Source organism: Ascaphus truei, unplaced genomic scaffold (genome assembly GCF_040206685.1).
Source record: "Ascaphus truei isolate aAscTru1 unplaced genomic scaffold, aAscTru1.hap1 HAP1_SCAFFOLD_236, whole genome shotgun sequence".
In the NCBI taxonomy this organism is placed as follows: Eukaryota; Metazoa; Chordata; class Amphibia; order Anura; family Ascaphidae; genus Ascaphus; species Ascaphus truei.
In genome coordinates this window covers 442,477-460,505 of record NW_027455280.1, presented here as the reverse complement: position 1 = coordinate 460,505, position 18,029 = coordinate 442,477, and the positions used below count along the sequence as shown (strand labels likewise).

Here is an 18,029-nt window from a genome sequence, read left to right as displayed (position 1 = left end):
CAAGTAATAAAGTTAGCATAAAGAAACATGAACACACAAGAGAGCAAAAATAGAGAAATTAAAACATTCAGAGAGCAAATGGACAGTGGAGAAACCATTAAAAAATTATAGCAGCTGTACTCACCACCCAGGGCTTATCACAAAAGTTATACACAGAGTGCAGGGAGTTGAGGCTTAGGACACCTGCATACTGCAGACCAATCACCATGCTGCGAAAGTCTCCATTACGTGCCATGCTGAAGGCGTGTTGGCGAATCAGCACAAAGTCTGGCTTTAATGACCTATGAGGGCCAAGTGATGACATCATGAATCATTCTTACAAACAATAAGAACAGCTCTACACAGTTCAAAACTAGTACACCTACTGTGCCATGTGAAACATGCTCTTAATTACAGGGAAGTAGGACCCCCAGTGTGTGGCCTGTTATTCTGCAGGAAGACCCCTGGCTTCTGAAACAATTCTATTTTTCCATGTCAGAATTGTCACTGATTCAAAATGGCCACTGGCGAAAATATTTTAGATTCGATATTACCCTTGGCAATGTCAACAGATGAGCCCAATGCTCAGGACACACAGGAGTGTTCCACTGGACACCTTCAATGACGTTGACACAACAGATTCACTTACCAGCTCTTGCCAGTGGCCATTACAGACTCCTTTAGAGACAGACAATAACAGTGCTGTATACTGTTTATCTTTATAACCAGGAGTATCCCAGGAGAAGTCAAGTAACATAAGTTTCCTGATTTAGGGGGTGGATTTCTGGTTTAAGAGAAACCTACACCAGTTTTTGAAAAGAAGCCTCCAAAATTACCAAATAGTATTACAATATTCAACAAATAATACAATGATTTGAGAATACGGTGTCATTTGAGAGGTCGGAGTTGAGTCGCTGCAGTGCACTGAGAAACCTTACCAACACCTTCAGGAAAAGCAGGCGCTTGTCCTCTGTGGGGCTGTTTCATACACACCAGGGGAAAAGCAATAATACACTTGGATATATTGAATAGAATCAGAAGCCAGAGGGATTAGTTAAGAATCTCACAACACTGCAGCCCCTCTTTACTTTCTTTCTTTACAGTATTCCCATAAAGGTAAACTCATTTTTACATGTGCATTATTCATCTGAAATTCATCTATCAATCTTTTTGGGAAAAATATTTTATAGGTAAACAAATATATTTATTTTTTTAACATTAATTAGGACTCTTCCAGAACTCCACTGATCCTCACTCGCGGCCCCCCACTGATCCGCACTCGCGGCCCCCCAGTGATCCTCACTCGCAGCCCCCCACTGATCCGCACTCGCGGCCCCCCCACTGATCCGCACTCGCGGCCCCCCACTGATCCGCACTCGCGGCCCCCCAGTGATCCTCACTCGCAGCCCCCCACTGATCCGCACTCGCGGCCCCCCCACTGATCCGCACTCACAGCCCCCCACTGATCCGCACTCGCGGCCCCCCACTGATCCGCACTCGCGGCCCCCCCACTGATCCGCACTCGCGGCCCCCCACTGATCCGCACTCGCGGCCCCCCACTGATCCTCACTCGCGGCACCCCACTGATCCGCACTCGCGGCCCCCCACTGATCCGCACTCGCGGCCCCCCACTGATCCGCACTCGCGGCCCCCCACTGATCCGCACTCGCGGCCCGCCCCCCACTGATCCGCACTCGCGGCCCCCCACTGATCCGCACTCGCGGCCCCCCCACTGATCCGCACTCGCGGCCCACCCACTGATCCGCACTCGCGGCCCCTCCACTGATCCGCACTCGCGGCCCCCCACTGATCCGCACTCGCGGCCCCCCACTGATCCTCACTCGCGGCACCCCACTGATCCGCACTCGCGGCCCCCCACTGATCCGCACTCGCGGCCCCCCACTGATCCGCACTCGCGGCCCCCCACTGATCCGCACTCGCGGCCCCCCACTGATCCGCACTCGCGGCCCCCCACTGATCCGCACTCGCGGCCCCCCACTGATCCGCACTCGCGGCCCCCCACTGATCCGTACTCGCAGCCCCCCCACTGATCCGCACGCGCGGCCCCCCACTGATCCGCACTCGCGGCCCCCCAGTGATCCTCACTCGCGGCCCCCCACTGATCCGCACTCGCGGCCCCCCCACTGATCCGCACTCGCGGCCCACCCACTGATCCGCACTCGCGGCCCCTCCACTGATCCGCACTCGCGGCCCCCCACTGATCCGCACTCGCGGCCCCCCCCACTGATCCGCACTCGCGGCCCTCCACTGATCAGCACTCGCGGCCCCCCACTGATCCGCACTCGCGGCCCCCCACTGATCCGCACTCGCGGCCCCCCACTGATCCTCACTCGCGGCCCCCCACTGATCCGCACTCGCGGCCCCCCACTGATCCGCACTCGCGGCCCCCCAGTGATCCTCACTCGCGGCCCCCCACTGATCCTCACTCGCAGCCCCCCACTGATCCTCACTCGCAGCCCCCCACTGATCCTCACTCGCAGCCCCCCACTGATCCGCCCTCGCAGCCCCCCACTGATCCGCCCTCGCGGCCCCCCACTGATCCGCACTCGCGGCCCCCCACTGATCCGCACTCGCGGCCCCCCACTGATCCGCACTCGCGGCCCCCCACTGATCCGCACTCGCGGCCCCCCACTGATCCTCACTCGCGGCCCCCCACTGATCCGCACTCGCGGCCCCCCACTGATCCGCACTCGCGGCCCCCCACTGATCAGCACTCGCGGCCCCCCACTGATCCTCACTCGCGGCCCCCCACTGATCCGCACTCGCGGCCCCCCACTGATCCGCACTCGCGGCCCCCCACTGATCCGCACTCGCGCCCCCCCACTGATCCGCACTCGCGGCCCCCCACTGATCCGCACTCGCGGCCCCCCACTGATCCGCACTCGCGGCCCCCCACTGATCCGCACTCGCGCCCCCCCACTGATCCGCACTCGCGGCCCCCCACTGATCCTCACTCGCGGCCCCCCACTGATCAGCACTCGCGGCCCCCCACTGATCAGCACTCGCGGCCCCCCACTGATCCGCACTCGCGGCCCCCCACTGATCCGCACTCGCGGCCCCCCACTGATCCTCACTCGCGGCCCCCCACTGATCCGCACTCGCGGCCCCCCACTGATCCTCACTCGCGGCCCCCCACTGATCCGCACTCGCGGCCCCCCACTGATCCGCACTCGCGGCCCCCCCACTGATCAGCACTCGCGGCCCCCCACTGATCCTCACTCGCGGCCCCCCACTGATCAGCACTCGCGGCCCCCCACTGATCAGCACTCGCGGCCCCCCACTGATCCGCACTCGCGGCCCCACACTGATCAGCACTCGCGGCCCCCCACTGATCCTCACTCGCGGCCCCCCACTGATCCGCACTCGCGGCCCCCCACTGATCCGCACTCGCGGCCCCCCACTGATCCGCACTCGCGGCCCCCCACTGATCCTCACTCGCGGCCCCCCACTGATCAGCACTCGCGGCCCCCCACTGATCAGCACTCGCGGCCCCCCACTGATCCGCACTCGCGGCCCCCCACTGATCCGCACTCGCGGCCCCCCACTGATCCTCACTCGCGGCCCCCCACTGATCCGCACTCGCGGCCCCCCACTGATCCGCACTCGCGGCCTCCCACTGATCAGCACTCGCGGCCCCCCACTGATCCGCACTCGCGGCCCCCCCACTGATCCGCACTCGCGGCCCCCCCACTGATCCGCACTCGCGGCCCCCCCACTGATCCGCACTCGCGGCCCCCCACTGATCCGCACTCGCGGCCCCCCACTGATCCGCACTCGCGGCCCCACACTGATCAGCACTCGCGGCCCCCCACTGATCAGCACTCGCGGCCCCCCACTGATCCGCACTCGCGGCCCCCCACTGATCCGCACTCGCGGCCCCCCACTGATCCGCACTCGCGGCCCCCCACTGATCCTCACTCGCGGCCCCCCACTGATCCGCACTCGCGGCCCCCCACTGATCCGCACTCGCGGCCCCCCACTGATCCGCACTCGCGGCCCCCCACTGATCCGCACTCGCGCCCCCCCACTGATCCGCACTCGCGGCCCCCCACTGATCCGCACTCGCGGCCCCCCACTGATCCGCACTCGCGGCCCCCCACTGATCCGCACTCGCGCCCCCCCACTGATCCGCACTCGCGGCCCCCCACTGATCCGCACTCGCGGCCCCCCACTGATCCGCACTCGCGGCCCCCCACTGATCCGCACTCGCGGCCCCCCACTGATCAGCACTCGCGGCCCCCCACTGATCCGCACTCGCGGCCCCCCACTGATCCGCACTCGCAGCCCCCCACTGATCCGCACTCGCGGCCCCCCACTGATCCGCACTCGCGGCCCCCCACTGATCCGCACTCGCGGCCCCCCACTGATCCACACTCGCGGCCCCCCACTGATCCTCACTCGCGGCCCCCCACTGATCCGCACTCGCAGTCCTCCACTGATTCTCACTCTCACAGCACTCTACTAATCATCATCCTCACTCACAGCAATCCACTTTACCTCACTCTCGCTCAGTGCTCGACTGATCCTCAGTCTGACTCACAGCACTCCACTTAGCTTCACTTACAGAACTCTACTAATCCTCATAGCACTCCAGATCCTCACTCACAGAACTCCACTGAAGCTCACTCTCACACACAGTATTTAACTAATCCCCACAGATAAAACTCCCCTGATCCTCATTCCCACTAATACAACCCTGAGTCTCACTCTCATTCACAGCACTCACAGCCTTCATTACACCTCGTCTCTACCGCTCACCTCACAGCCTTCATTACACCTCCTGTCTCTACCGCTCACCTCACAGCCTTCATTACACCTCCTGTCTCCACCGCTCACCTCACAGCCTTCATTACACCTCCTGTCTCCACCGCTTACCTCACAGCCTTCATTACACCTCCTGTCTCCACCGCTCACCTCACAGCCTTCATTACACCTCCTGTCTCCACCGCTCACCTCAAAGCCTTCATTACACCTCCTGTCTCTACCGCTTACCTCACAGCCTTCATTACACCTCCCATCTCTACCGCTTACCTCACAGCCTTCATTACACCTCCCATCTCTACCGCTCACCTCACAGCCTTCATTACACCTCCTGTTGCCACCTCTTGCCTCACAGCCTTCATTACACCTCCCATCTCTACCGCTTACCTCACAGCCTTCATTACACCTCCCATCTCCACCGCTCACCTCACAGCCTTCATTACACCTCCTGTCTCCACCTCTTACCTCACAGCCTTCATTACACCTCCTGTCTCTACCGCTTACCTCACAGCCTTCATTACACCTCCTATCTCTACCGCTTACCTCACAGCCTTCATTACACCTCCTGTCTCCACCGCTTACCTCACAGCCTTCATTACACCTCCTGTCTCCACCGCTTACCTCACAGCCTTCATTACACCTCGTCTCTACCGCTCACCTCACAGCCTTCATTACACCTCCTGTCTCCACCGCTTACCTCACAGCCTTCATTACACCTCCTGTCTCCACCGCTCACCTCACAGCCTTCATTACACCTCCTGTCTCTACCGCTTACCTCACAGCCTTCATTACACCTCGTCTCTACCGCTCACCTCACAGCCTTCATTACACCTCCTGTCTCTACCGCTCACCTCACAGCCTTCATTACACCTCCTGTCTCCACCGCTCACCTCACAGCCTTCATTACACCTCCTGTCTCCACCGCTTACCTCACAGCCTTCATTACACCTCCTGTCTCCACCGCTCACCTCACAGCCTTCATTACACCTCCTGTCTCCACCGCTCACCTCAAAGCCTTCATTACACCTCCTGTCTCTACCGCTTACCTGACAGCCTTCATTACACCTCCCATCTCTACCGCTTACCTCACAGCCTTCATTACACCTCCCATCTCTACCGCTCACCTCACAGCCTTCATTACACCTCCTGTTGCCACCTCTTGCCTCACAGCCTTCATTACACCTCCTGTCTCTACCGCTTACCTCACAGCCTTCATTACACCTCCTATCTCTACCGCTTACCTCACAGCCTTCATTACACCTCCTGTCTCCACCGCTTACCTCACAGCCTTCATTACACCTCCTGTCTCCACCGCTTACCTCACAGCCTTCATTACACCTCGTCTCTACCGCTTACCTCACAGCCTTCATTACACCTCCTGTCTCTACCGCTTACCTCACAGCCTTCATTACACCTCCTGTCTCCACCGCTTACCTCACAGCCTTCATTACACCTCCTGTCTCTACCGCTCACCTCACAGCCTTCATTACACCTCGTCTCTACCGCTTACCTCACAGCCTTCATTACACCTCCTGTCTCCACCTCTTACTCACCTCACAACTCTGACCCCATTCCTCATCACCTCCAAGTCCACAGAGAAACTGCCATTAGTGTGAGCCACTAGATTCAAGTCACAGAACTCAGCCTGCAAAGAAAGGAAAATACAATGCATGGAAAGAGTGAGTGTGTACACCTGCTGAGGGGAGAAGATATGCACAAAGAATTAAAGGATGTATGGAGATAATATACCAAAGGAGAGGTCGTGTATCTGAACAGGATTGGGGGAGTGAAAGATCGAAGATAAAGAAAAATTTGACAAGCTTTTCTTAACTCACTTGTTCCACTTTAATGTCGAATTCTCCATTGATCTTCTTACCCTTGAAAAGCTTGACCCTGTAATTGAAATTAAATATCTGATAAGCAGTTGTTTCTGTGAGTGCTGTGAATCAGTGTAGGTGTCTTGTATGTACAATATCATGTAATCTCCCCTAGAAGCCAGGCAGGGACGGTTACATCAGTGTACTGTGTTTGGCTACTCAATATGGGTTACCTTAACTTAGCGTGCTGGATTCAGTCGGCTGGATCCACGATTAAAGCTGATCCGCTGACACCAGGGAGCCCTCTGTGACATGCAGTTTTCCTGTCTTTTAGATATGTTGGACTCCATTAGTCTTCTTGTGAGATCCTAACTAAGAGGGGCACTGTCCCTATCTACAACATAATAAAGCAGAGGGGCCTGTGCTATTACTTTACGAACATCCCTATCTACTCTCCCCAAGGCTCCTCGCCTGTTGTCCTCCAGGAACCTGACTTCAAGACCCTTCCCCCTATCTTTTATATGCCTTCTGACATCAGTATCCCCATGGTAACACAGGGTGGGACCCAGCGCACACTATCCCGCTATTAACTCCTCACAGAAACCTGGTAACTCCATTAAGAGGGGTTACAGTCTCCCCTAAGTAAACCAAATGTTGCCCCAAACATTGCATAGATGTCAACATTGCCAGAGTACAAATATATACATTTAGTTATATACAGTCTAATAGCATATAATAGCTTCACATACAAGCATATCCAGACGTTTGCAGTTAACCGTATCCAGACAAGTGTGCCATACACAAAACTATGCGTACAGCAATTGTTAACTTCTCTTAAATTTATCACAACCAATATTCCAAAATGGTATCGGGAATGGCAACATAAGCAAATGCATATTTTCTCTCCAGTCCTGGAGGTGAGGGACCGAAACACATGAAAATATAGTGCGCTAATCATTAATATAGAGATACCTGACCCAGACTACCAATAATGGACCGGATTGGGTCATATTATCTTTGCCATCGGGCACCTCTTCATCGTGAATCTGTTCAGCCCCCTTTTGATCAATATATTCCACCCTGTCTTTGTAAATACTTTGTCCAATGTGCGATATTCATAATATTTTATCTAGCCTGTTCTGATTTGCTGTTAGTAGAGTATGCCCATACTGAGAAATATGAACCTTAGCTTTACGTTGTAACCAGTGACCCCTGAACATATTTACTATATCCATAGTATCCCCTGGAACATAAGGTAGGGGTATTCATATTCCCAGATTTCCTTGACCCTATCCCGGATCATACGATCAGCCCAACTCAGGTGCGTTAACTATGGCCCATACTGAAGACTCCTCTTTGGGAAGCTCAGCGATAGCCATGTCCCATTGTACATTATCACTGAAATATAAACGGTCATGTAGTTTCTCAGTGCGCCTTATATAGGCCTCATTTTCCCTCCTGAGTTCATGGGGCCCCCCGCCCACCTCTGTTCGATCTTACCCCGTCGGCCAGACACCATGCGTGTCATACCAACTTGAGTGCACCATCATGCAGCAAATCCATGTTGGTGTGGGACTCCCTCTGCGGAGGTTGCACCCGACTCTGGGGTGGCAGGGAAAGTGATGCCATCTAGCAACACAACAGCCACTGGACATCTCCCCATAGAAGGGAGAGAAGAAACTCCACTGGAGACCACACAATCTCTGACAGCAATAGAGCAAGCCTCACTAGGCGGATCTTCGGGCTCTGCCAAGGGCGGAATCTCAGATGAATCCACAATTACTGCCAGGAGAATATCGGCCTCTGGCGGTCCCGCCAAAAAGCTCTCGAGAAGCATCTCAGCAACCATGGGGATAGGTACAGCATAATTCCTTTCTTCTGGGGAGGAAAATCACTGGTTCTCGTTCTCAGCTGGGGAGGGCATGATCATACCGTTTCCGCCACTAGGCAACGGGCTCCGCACATCGTTGCCTCCATGCACTCTTGCATCCTTGTTGGGAAACTCTGTCCCTCTTGAACTTGGTGAGAAACGCAGTTCCTATTGACTGGACTGGAAACGCAGTCCCTCTTGACTGTTCTGGAAACGCAGTCCCTCTTGACTGGGCGGGAAACGCAGTCCCTCTTGACTGGGCGGGAAACGCAGTCCCTCTTGACTGGGCGGGAAACACAGTCCCTCTTGACTGGGCGGGAAACACAGTCCCTCTTGACTGGGCGGGAAACGCAGTCCCTCTTGACTGGGCGGGAAACGCAGTCCCTCTTGACTGGGCGGGAAACGCAGTCCCTCTTGACTGGGCGGGAAACGCAGTCCCTCTTGACTGGGCGGGAAACGCATTCCCTCTTGACTTGAGCAAAAAATAAATTTCTGTTAGCAAGGAGTTGGATTTACCACGATTTTGCTGTACTGGGGCTCTCAGCCCTAAATGCACTTCATTTAGGTCAAAAGCCACTAATATCCCATGTACACTAAAAAAAAATTCTCAAGAATGCCATTTTGGCTTTGCGGTAGGCTAGCACCTGTGGTCGTGTACCGCCCCCATTTTGAATGTACATTCCTCTATCCGGGATTTATGCAATCTTAACTTTCGTATATCAGGAAAGCTTTCCACGTACATAGTACACAATTTTTCTTTCCTTATTCGAGCAGCCTGCTCCAACATTCCATCGAATCCCACATCTCCTGTCATGTGTTGCTGGGCAGCCCAGGGACAGCGTCTCCCAGTCCCCATCGCATGTGATAGGTGAAGCAGACCAACTTTGCATTGTTCACAGTATATGTACTGAGGAAAGGGGAATGTTGAGAATACCCCGGTGTCTGTCACAAGGATGGATAAGTTCAAGGGTCATAAACTACCCGGTTGGGTATGGGTATGCGAGAGAGCTAATGCTGAGTCAAGTGGATGGCCCCTTCAAGCTGTCAGAAAGAGGCATTCCATGCAGACCCCATTGAGCTGCAGTAAGGGTAACTAATATATAAATGCACCACTAGGAGGAGCACTATGTATCACTTGATTTAATGCCAGAACGATACATATGCTTGTGGATGTAAGGCTGCACTTATAGTGCCCGGCGACGCGACGTCGCTCCAAAACAAATACATTGGATTCATCGCATGCGCTTATAGTAAGCGCGACAAAGTGACGGAGCTACAAATTTTTTTTGAAGCCATTGCAATTTGATTTTGGGAGAAACAGGAAGATACTGCTCACCTGTGGGACATCACTTCTCACAACCAGATCATTCCATAAATGATTTAAAAATCAAAACCCTCAATGGAATGTTTAAAAGCACCCAAGAACGGGACACATTTGAACTCAGAATGATAAGACTCTTTGACACCAAAACCAAAGGACTTAATGCGGACATGGGTTTTCTCACACCCTATCAAAATTGTTTGTAATTATCCTGCTTGTCTCAATTCTTATCCACACTTTCTCTCCCCCCCAGCATCCCTCCCCCTCCCCACATTTCTTTGTCACTGTCCCCTGGCTTCAAACACTTTTAACACCCTACCTTATCTACAGTACATATCTGTTTCCCCCCCCCCCCTCTCTCTACACTGTTTTAGCCATTGAATCCTTTGTATATCAGTATTGCTTGACCTGAAGAAGAGAGGAGAACTCTCGAAAGCTTGTCCTATGACATAAATTGTTAGTCCAATAAAAAAGGTATCACCTAATAATATATATATATATATATATATATATATATATATATATATATATATATATATATATATATATATATATATATACACACAACTGTATGCTCATTTGCATGTCTTAGGCAGGTCTGCAACCCCGCCTTTCCCCATTATCACCCAGCACACAGCACTTCCACTCCAGCAAGGGATTCTGGGAAATGACATGCAAATGAGCACACAGTGCCACTTTTTGCTTCAAAAACCATTTTTAACATGGTTCCCTATAGGCTTAAGCTTGCTGCATGGTCACAGCTTTGAGCACAGCCAAGATTAAGGTGCATACCCAGAAAACCACCCACAGACAGCTGTTTCGACCTTAATGGGTCTCATCAGTGTGGGGTTGATTAACTGGGTATGCAAAGAAGCTAAAGGATGGGCCAACCATAATACTGAGTTAAGTTATGGTGAGTAAAAAAAGTGACAAAAACCCTCCACAGCAAAGCAAATATGCAAATGTAAATACAACTGTATGCTCATCTGCATGTCTTAGGCAGGTCTGCAACCCCGCCTTTCCCCATTATCACCCAGCACACAGCACTTCCACTGCAGCAAGGGATTCTGGGAAATGACATGCAAATGAGCACACAGTGCCACTTTTTGCTTCAAAAAACATTTTTAACATGGTTCCCTATAGGCTTAAGCTTGCTGCATGGTCACAGCTTTGAGCACAGCCAGGGTTAAGGTGCATACCCAGAAAACCACCCACAGACAGCTGTTTCGACCTTAATGGGTATATATATATATATGTGTATGAATAATCAAAAACGAATAGACAATACCGTTCTGTGGCTAACAAAATGCTTTTATTTGTGCGAGCTTTCGAGATAAAATTATCTCTGCTTCTGGCAGGGTTACAATGGATAAAGCAGAAAAGGTTTCACTTAAAAAAGTGCATTTTGGAATGTTATCTGTGACTGAAACCTATCCCTCCCCCATGTGTTGTATGCGATTTATGACTTGAGGTGTTAAATGGTTCCTGAATGTTAGTGAAGTGTGCATGTGTGTATATGTATGTAAATATAAATTTATCAAGCCCCCACAGTGTATAAAGCGCTTTATAAAAGGTGTGTGTGGAGTGGGCGTGTATTCCAATGGTGTGGGTAGGTGTAGAAATGTAAGAGGGTGTTGCAATACTATAAGTGTGTGTGGATACTGATACTATGTGGTCCCTATTTGTATATAGGGATGGAATTACATTGTGAATTGGTGTGTGCGAGAGACAGAGGTGAGTGCACTCATATAGCGCAGTATGTATAGACATTGCCTTTAGCACTCATTGGAAGAGAGTTCTCTTGTCAATAGGGACTCATGAAACTGCGGTCTCGGTTTAGACCACTGCTAAGTGTCCCGAACAATTGCATACATTTGTATTCATGCAACCATCTCTCTTTCGGTGTTCTAAGATTACCTTTGAGTATGGCCACCTTCAGATCGTTCATCTCATGGCCACAGTCAGAGAAATGTTCGCGGACAGGACTCTCTCTTGTTTCCACGTGTGATGCTGTGGGGATGGAGATTCATTGTCTTGTTTAGCCCTGTCCCGTCTTACCTATATAGTAACAGACCCCTGGGCATTTCATGCACATGATGAGGTACACAACATTGCTGGAGGAACAGGTGAACGTTCCTTTGATTTTGTACTCCAGATTCTTGTGTGGTATTTGTATTGTGCTCGCTGTGTGGAGCATTGCGCAGGTTTTGCATCTTGTGTCCTGGCATGTTCTTGTCCCGCATTCAGTTGTACTGTTGAATACTTTACTCCTCACCATCATTTTCTTGGGATTATGAGGTTGTCTGTATGATAATAACGGTGTTTCAGGGAAGACCTGCTACAGTCTTGTGTCTTCCTGGAGAATGGGTTGTAGTTCCCTGGCGATCTTGAGTAGGGCTTCTAGGTGTGGGTTATATGGTGACCACCAAAGGTACCCTGTCGCTTGTCTCTTTCTGTCTGTATTCAAGGAGATACTCAAGGTCCGACTCCGATCTCAAGGCTGTAATCCGCTGGCCTCTGTCTGCTGTGTCGGAGCATATCCGGTTGTATCGTATGGCTTGACTGTATATGGTTGCATGTTTGGTGTGTGTCGGGTGGAAGCTGTTGTCCCTCAGATAGCTGGCTCTGTCTGTAGGTTTGCGGTATACAGAAGTCTGTAGTTGGTTGTTCTTTATAGTAATGGTGGTGTCTAGGAAATATACTGTACTTCGTCCGGGAAATGGACGAGTTTTAGGTTGATGGTCGGGTGGAACGTATTGAAGTTTTCATGGAATTGTAGGAGGTCCTGTTCACCAGAGGTCCAAATCTTGGAGGATGTCATCGATGTACCGAAGGTATGTAAGTGTGAGGATTCGCCATTCTGGCGGTTCTGTCCCCTTAACCCTTACTCGCTCTTGTTTCCTGTGGCACTCAAGAGAAGCAACCTAACGGTGGTACTTACGCGCGGCGCGTGGGCACTGCGCGGGTCCCGTCGGTCTCTTCTGTTCCTGGACCCAGGGTGAGCTTCCGGTCCTCTGGCATTGACGCACGACGCATGCGCGGTGCGTGGTCTCCCTGCCTCTCGTTCCCGTCCTGATGTCAGAGCTACACAGCGCAACTATACTCCGCGGTCCTCCTGTGTCCCCGCAGGTCCCGCCTCTGGTCTCCGCCCTCGTACTGGCGCGGGTGTCATGGCGCGCACTGACAGCGCGCTACCGGGTCGCCAGCGTGATGCGCGGGGCGCGCGCACTCTCTGATGCGGTCTCAATTGGCTGTGTAATAGGACGCACCTGCGCCATCCAGCAGCCTATCAGGAACAGCAGTTCTACTTCCTGGATACCTTCCATTTGTGGGAGGCCCTTTAAATATGCTCTCTGTACTCTCATACGTCGCCGAGCATAACTTCTGTGACGCTGAACCTCGCTACTCCGTGCCTGTCTGCTTTACTTTGCTGCCTCATCTTGCATGGAACCTTGGACATGTGATATTCTCCTGCGCTGACCTTGGCTTTGGATACGACGACTCTACTCTCTCCTGCACTGACCCTGGCATTGTAATACAACGACGCTGCTCTCCTGCACCGACCCTGGCTTTGACTCTACGACAACTCTACTCTCTCCAATCCTGACTCCAGCTACGTACCCCAACGATCCGCTACTCTACACTCCTAGACCCAGCAAGTACGACGTTTACGCTGTCCTCTACTACCCTGATCCGGCCTGCAAGACTATCCTACACTCTAGACACGCCCTCGCGGTTGTGGTCAGCGTTCTATACCAATTCCTACCTCAGCCCTGCGGTGCCGCCCCGTTTGTGGTGAGCTATGCCTTACAGTAAGGTTATTTCAAGTGACTGGTGGAAAGAAAGTCACTTTCCAGTTTTGCGCAAAACAGATTGGCATACTGTGGCGCCATCCGAGTGCCCATAGCGGTCCCGGTTTTCTGGAGGTATGTGTCATTTCCAAATGTGAAGTAGTAGAGAAGTAGTAGACCCCATTGAGCTGCAGTAAGGGTAACTAATATAAAAATGCACCACTAGGAGGAGCACTATGTATCACTTGATTTAATGCCAGAACGATACATATGCTTGTGGATGTAAGGCTGCACTTATAGTGCCCGGCGACGCGTCGTCGCTCCAAAACAAATACATTGGATTCATCGCATGCACTTATAGTAAGCGCGACAAAGCGACGGAGCTACAAAATTTTTTTGAAGCCATTGCAATTTGATTTTGGGAGAGACAGGAAGATATTGCTCACCTGTGGGACATCACTTCTCACAACCAGATCATTCCATAAATGATTTAAAAATCAAAATCCTCAATGGAATGTTTAAAAGCACCCAAGAACGGAACACATTTGAACTCAGAATGATAAGACTCTTTGACACCAAAACCAAAGGACTTAATGCGGACATGGGTTTTCTCACACCCTATCAAAATTGTTTGTAATTATCCTGCTTGCCTCAATTCTTATCCACACTTTCTCTCCCCCCCAGCATCCCTCCCCCTCCCCACATTTCTTTGTCACTGTCCCCTGGCTTCAAACACTTTTAACACCCTACCTTATCTACAGTACATATCTGTTTTTTCCCCCCCCTGTCTCTACACTGTTTTAGCCATTGAATCCTTTGTATATCAGTATTGCTTGACCTGAAGAAGAGAGGAGAACTCTCGAAAGCTTGTCCTATGACATAAATTGTTCGTCCAATAAAAAAGGTATCACCTAATAATATATATATATATATATATATATATATATATATATATATATATATATATATATATATGTAAATACAACTGTATGCTCATTTGCATGTCTTAGGCAGGTCTGCAACCCCACCTTTCCCCATTATCACCCAGCACACAGCACTTCCACTCCAGCAAGGGATTCTGGGAAATGACATGCAAATGAGCACACAGTGCCACTTTTTGCTTCAAAAACCATTTTTAACATGGTTCCCTATAGGCTTAAGCTTGCTGCATGGTCACAGCTTTGAGCACAGCCAAGATTAAGGTGCATACCCAGAAAACCACCCACAGACAGCTGTTTCGACCTTAATGGGTCTCATCAGTGTGGGGTTGATTAACTGGGTATGCAAAGAAGCTAAAGGATGGGCCAACCATAATACTGAGTTAAGTTATGGTGAGAAAAAAAAGTGACAAAAACCCTCCACAGCAAAGCAAATATGCAAATGTAAATACAACTGTATGCTCATCTGCATGTCTTAGGCAGGTCTGCAACCCCGCCTTTCCCCATTATCACCCAGCACACAGCACTTCCACTGCAGCAAGGGATTCTGGGAAATGACATGCAAATGAGCACACAGTGCCACTTTTTGCTTCAAAAAACATTTTTAACATGGTTCCCTATAGGCTTAAGCTTGCTGCATGGTCACAGCTTTGAGCACAGCCAGGGTTAAGGTGCATACCCAGAAAACCACCCACAGACAGCTGTTTCGACCTTAATGGGTATATATATATATATGTGTATGAATAATCAAAAACGAATAGACAATACCGTTCTGTGGCTAACAAAATGCTTTTATTTGTGCGAGCTTTCGAGATAAAATTATCTCTGCTTCTGGCAGGTTTACAATGGATAAAGCAGAAAAGGTTTCACTTAAAAAAGTGCATTTTGGAATGTTATCTGTGACTGAAACCTATCCCTCCCCCATGTGTTGTATGCGATTTATGACTTGAGGTGTTAAATGGTTCCTGAATGTTAGTGAAGTGTGCATGTGTGTATATGTATGTAAATATAAATTTATCAAGCCCCCACAGTGTATAAAGCGCTTTATAAAAGGTGTGTGTGGAGTGGGCGTGTATTCCAATGGTGTGGGTAGGTGTAGAAATGTAAGAGGGTGTTGCAATACTATAAGTGTGTGTGGATACTGATACTATGTGGTCCCTATTTGTATATAGGGATGGAATTACATTGTGAATTGGTGTGTGCGAGAGACAGAGGTGAGTGCACTCATATAGCGCAGTATGTATAGACATTGCCTTTAGCACTCATTGGAAGAGAGTTCTCTTGTCAATAGGGACTCATGAAACTGCGGTCTCGGTTTAGACCACTGCTAAGTGTCCCGAACAATTGCATACATTTGTATTCATGCAACCGTCTCTCTTTCGGTGTTCTAAGATTACCTTTGAGTATGGCCACCTTCAGATCGTTCATCTCATGGCCACAGTCAGAGAAATGTTCGCGGACAGGACTCTCTCTTGTTTCCACGTGTGATGCTGTGGGGATGGAGATTCATTATCTTGTTTAGCCCTGTCCCGTCTTACCTATATAGTAACAGACCCCTGGGCATTTCATGCACATGATGAGGTACACAACATTGCTGGAGGAACAGGTGAACGTTCCTTTGATTTTGTACTCCAGATTCTTGTGTGGTATTTGTATTGTGCTCGCTGTGTGGAGCATTGCGCAGGTTTTGCATCTTGTGTCCTGGCATGTTCTTGTCCCGCATTCAGTTGTACTGTTGAATACTTTACTCCTCACCATCATTTTCTTGGGATTATGAGGTTGTCTGTATTATAATAAGGGTGTTTCAGGGAAGACCTGCTACAGTCTTGTGTCTTCCTGGAGAATGGGTTGTAGTTCCCTGGCGATCTTGCGTAGGGCTTCTAGGTGTGGGTTATATGGTGACCACCAAAGGTACCCTGTCGCTTGTCTCTTTCTGTCTGTATTCAAGGAGATACTCAAGGTCCGACTCCAATCTCAAGGCTGTAATCCGCTGGCCTCTGTCTGCTGTGTCGGAGCATATCTGGTTGTATCGTATGGCTTGACTGTATATGGTTGCATGTTTGGTGTGTGTCTGCGCCCTCTGACACCACACAGCTATATCCCTTGCACTAAAAAATACCCCTACAAATCATCCTCACACATCATCTGTCCATGCTTCTCCTCCTTGCTTCTGGGGACAACTCTCCCAATCCTGGTCCCTGCCTTATTTCCACATGCTCTAGTCCTCGCCTTCCACATAAAACTTCCGCTCCTTCTGGTGTCAACCCCTCTAACCTCATACCCATCCCCTGCCACCCTCCCTCCTCTCTCCCCATCCCCTGCCACCCTCCCTCCTCTCTCCCCATCCCCTGCCACCCTCCCTCCTCTCTCCCATTCTCCTGTGCCCTTTGGAATGCTCGCTCTATTTCTAACAAGTTCCTCTCTGTGCATGACTTCTTTCTCTCTCACTCTCTGCTCCTATTTGCTATAACTGAAACTTGGCTCACTCAGTCTGACTCTGCTCTGGAAGCTGCCCTCTCCTACGGTGGCCTTTCCTTCTCCAACACTCTGCGTCCTGATGGCAGGGGTGGAGGCGTGGGGCTCCTGCTCTCCTCTCTCTCTGCCGTTACCGAACCCTTCCTATTCCTCCCTCTCTTGCTTTTCCCTCCTTTGAGGCTCACACTGTCCAGATCTTCTCTCCTCTTCCTGTCCACGTGGCAGTCATCTATCGCCCACCTACCTCTACTCATCCCTCTTCTGTCTTTCTATCTCACTTTAAATCCTAGCTCTCTTTCTTTCTCTCCTCAAACTCCCCTGTTGTTCTCCTTGGGGACATTAATTGCCACATTGATGACCCCTCTCTCCGTTGGGCTTCCCGCTTTCTCTCTCTAACCTCTTCCTTTGGCCTTCAACAGTGGACTGCAGCCAGCACCCACAAGGATGGCCACTACCTAGATCTGATTTTCACTAAAAACTTTTCTCTCACTGATTTTTCCATTTCCCCCTATCCTCTCTCTCTGATAGGGTTGCCAGATGGCTTGTCCAAAAATACTGGACAAGCCACTGGACCCCCGCCCCCCGAATACATATAAAAAATACCCCCACGCCCCTCGAATACATATAAACAATACCCCCACGCCCCCCGAATACATATAAAATATACCCCCACACCCCCGAATGCATATAAAATATACCCCCACACCCCCGAATACATATAAAATATACCCCCACGCCCCCCGAATACATATAAAATATACCCCCACACCCCCAAATACATATAAAATATACCCCCACGCCCCTCGAATACATATAAAAAATACCCCCACCTCCCCAATACATATAAAATATACCCCCACATCCCCAATACATTATAAAATATACCCCCACGCCCCCCCGAATACATATAAAATATACTCCCACACCCACCGAATACATATAAAATATACCCCACCTCCCCCCATCATCATCTCCTCAGCTCATCCTGGCCCCCCATCATCTCCTCTGCTCATCCTGGCCCCCCATCACCTCATCCTGGCTCCCCCATCACCTCAT

At 51.0% G+C, this 18,029-nt stretch overlaps 1 protein-coding gene across 1 annotated transcript in view; it reads right to left on the bottom strand.

The window, feature by feature from the left end:
• Positions 1 to 18,029, bottom strand: part of LOC142478292 (synapsin-1-like) — a 69,543-nt gene that overhangs the window by 38,400 nt on the left and 13,114 nt on the right. The window contains 3 exon segments of the mRNA XM_075582452.1: positions 125 to 281; positions 6,315 to 6,406; positions 6,597 to 6,654. Coding sequence (XP_075438567.1) covers positions 125 to 281; positions 6,315 to 6,406; positions 6,597 to 6,654 — 307 coding nt within the window.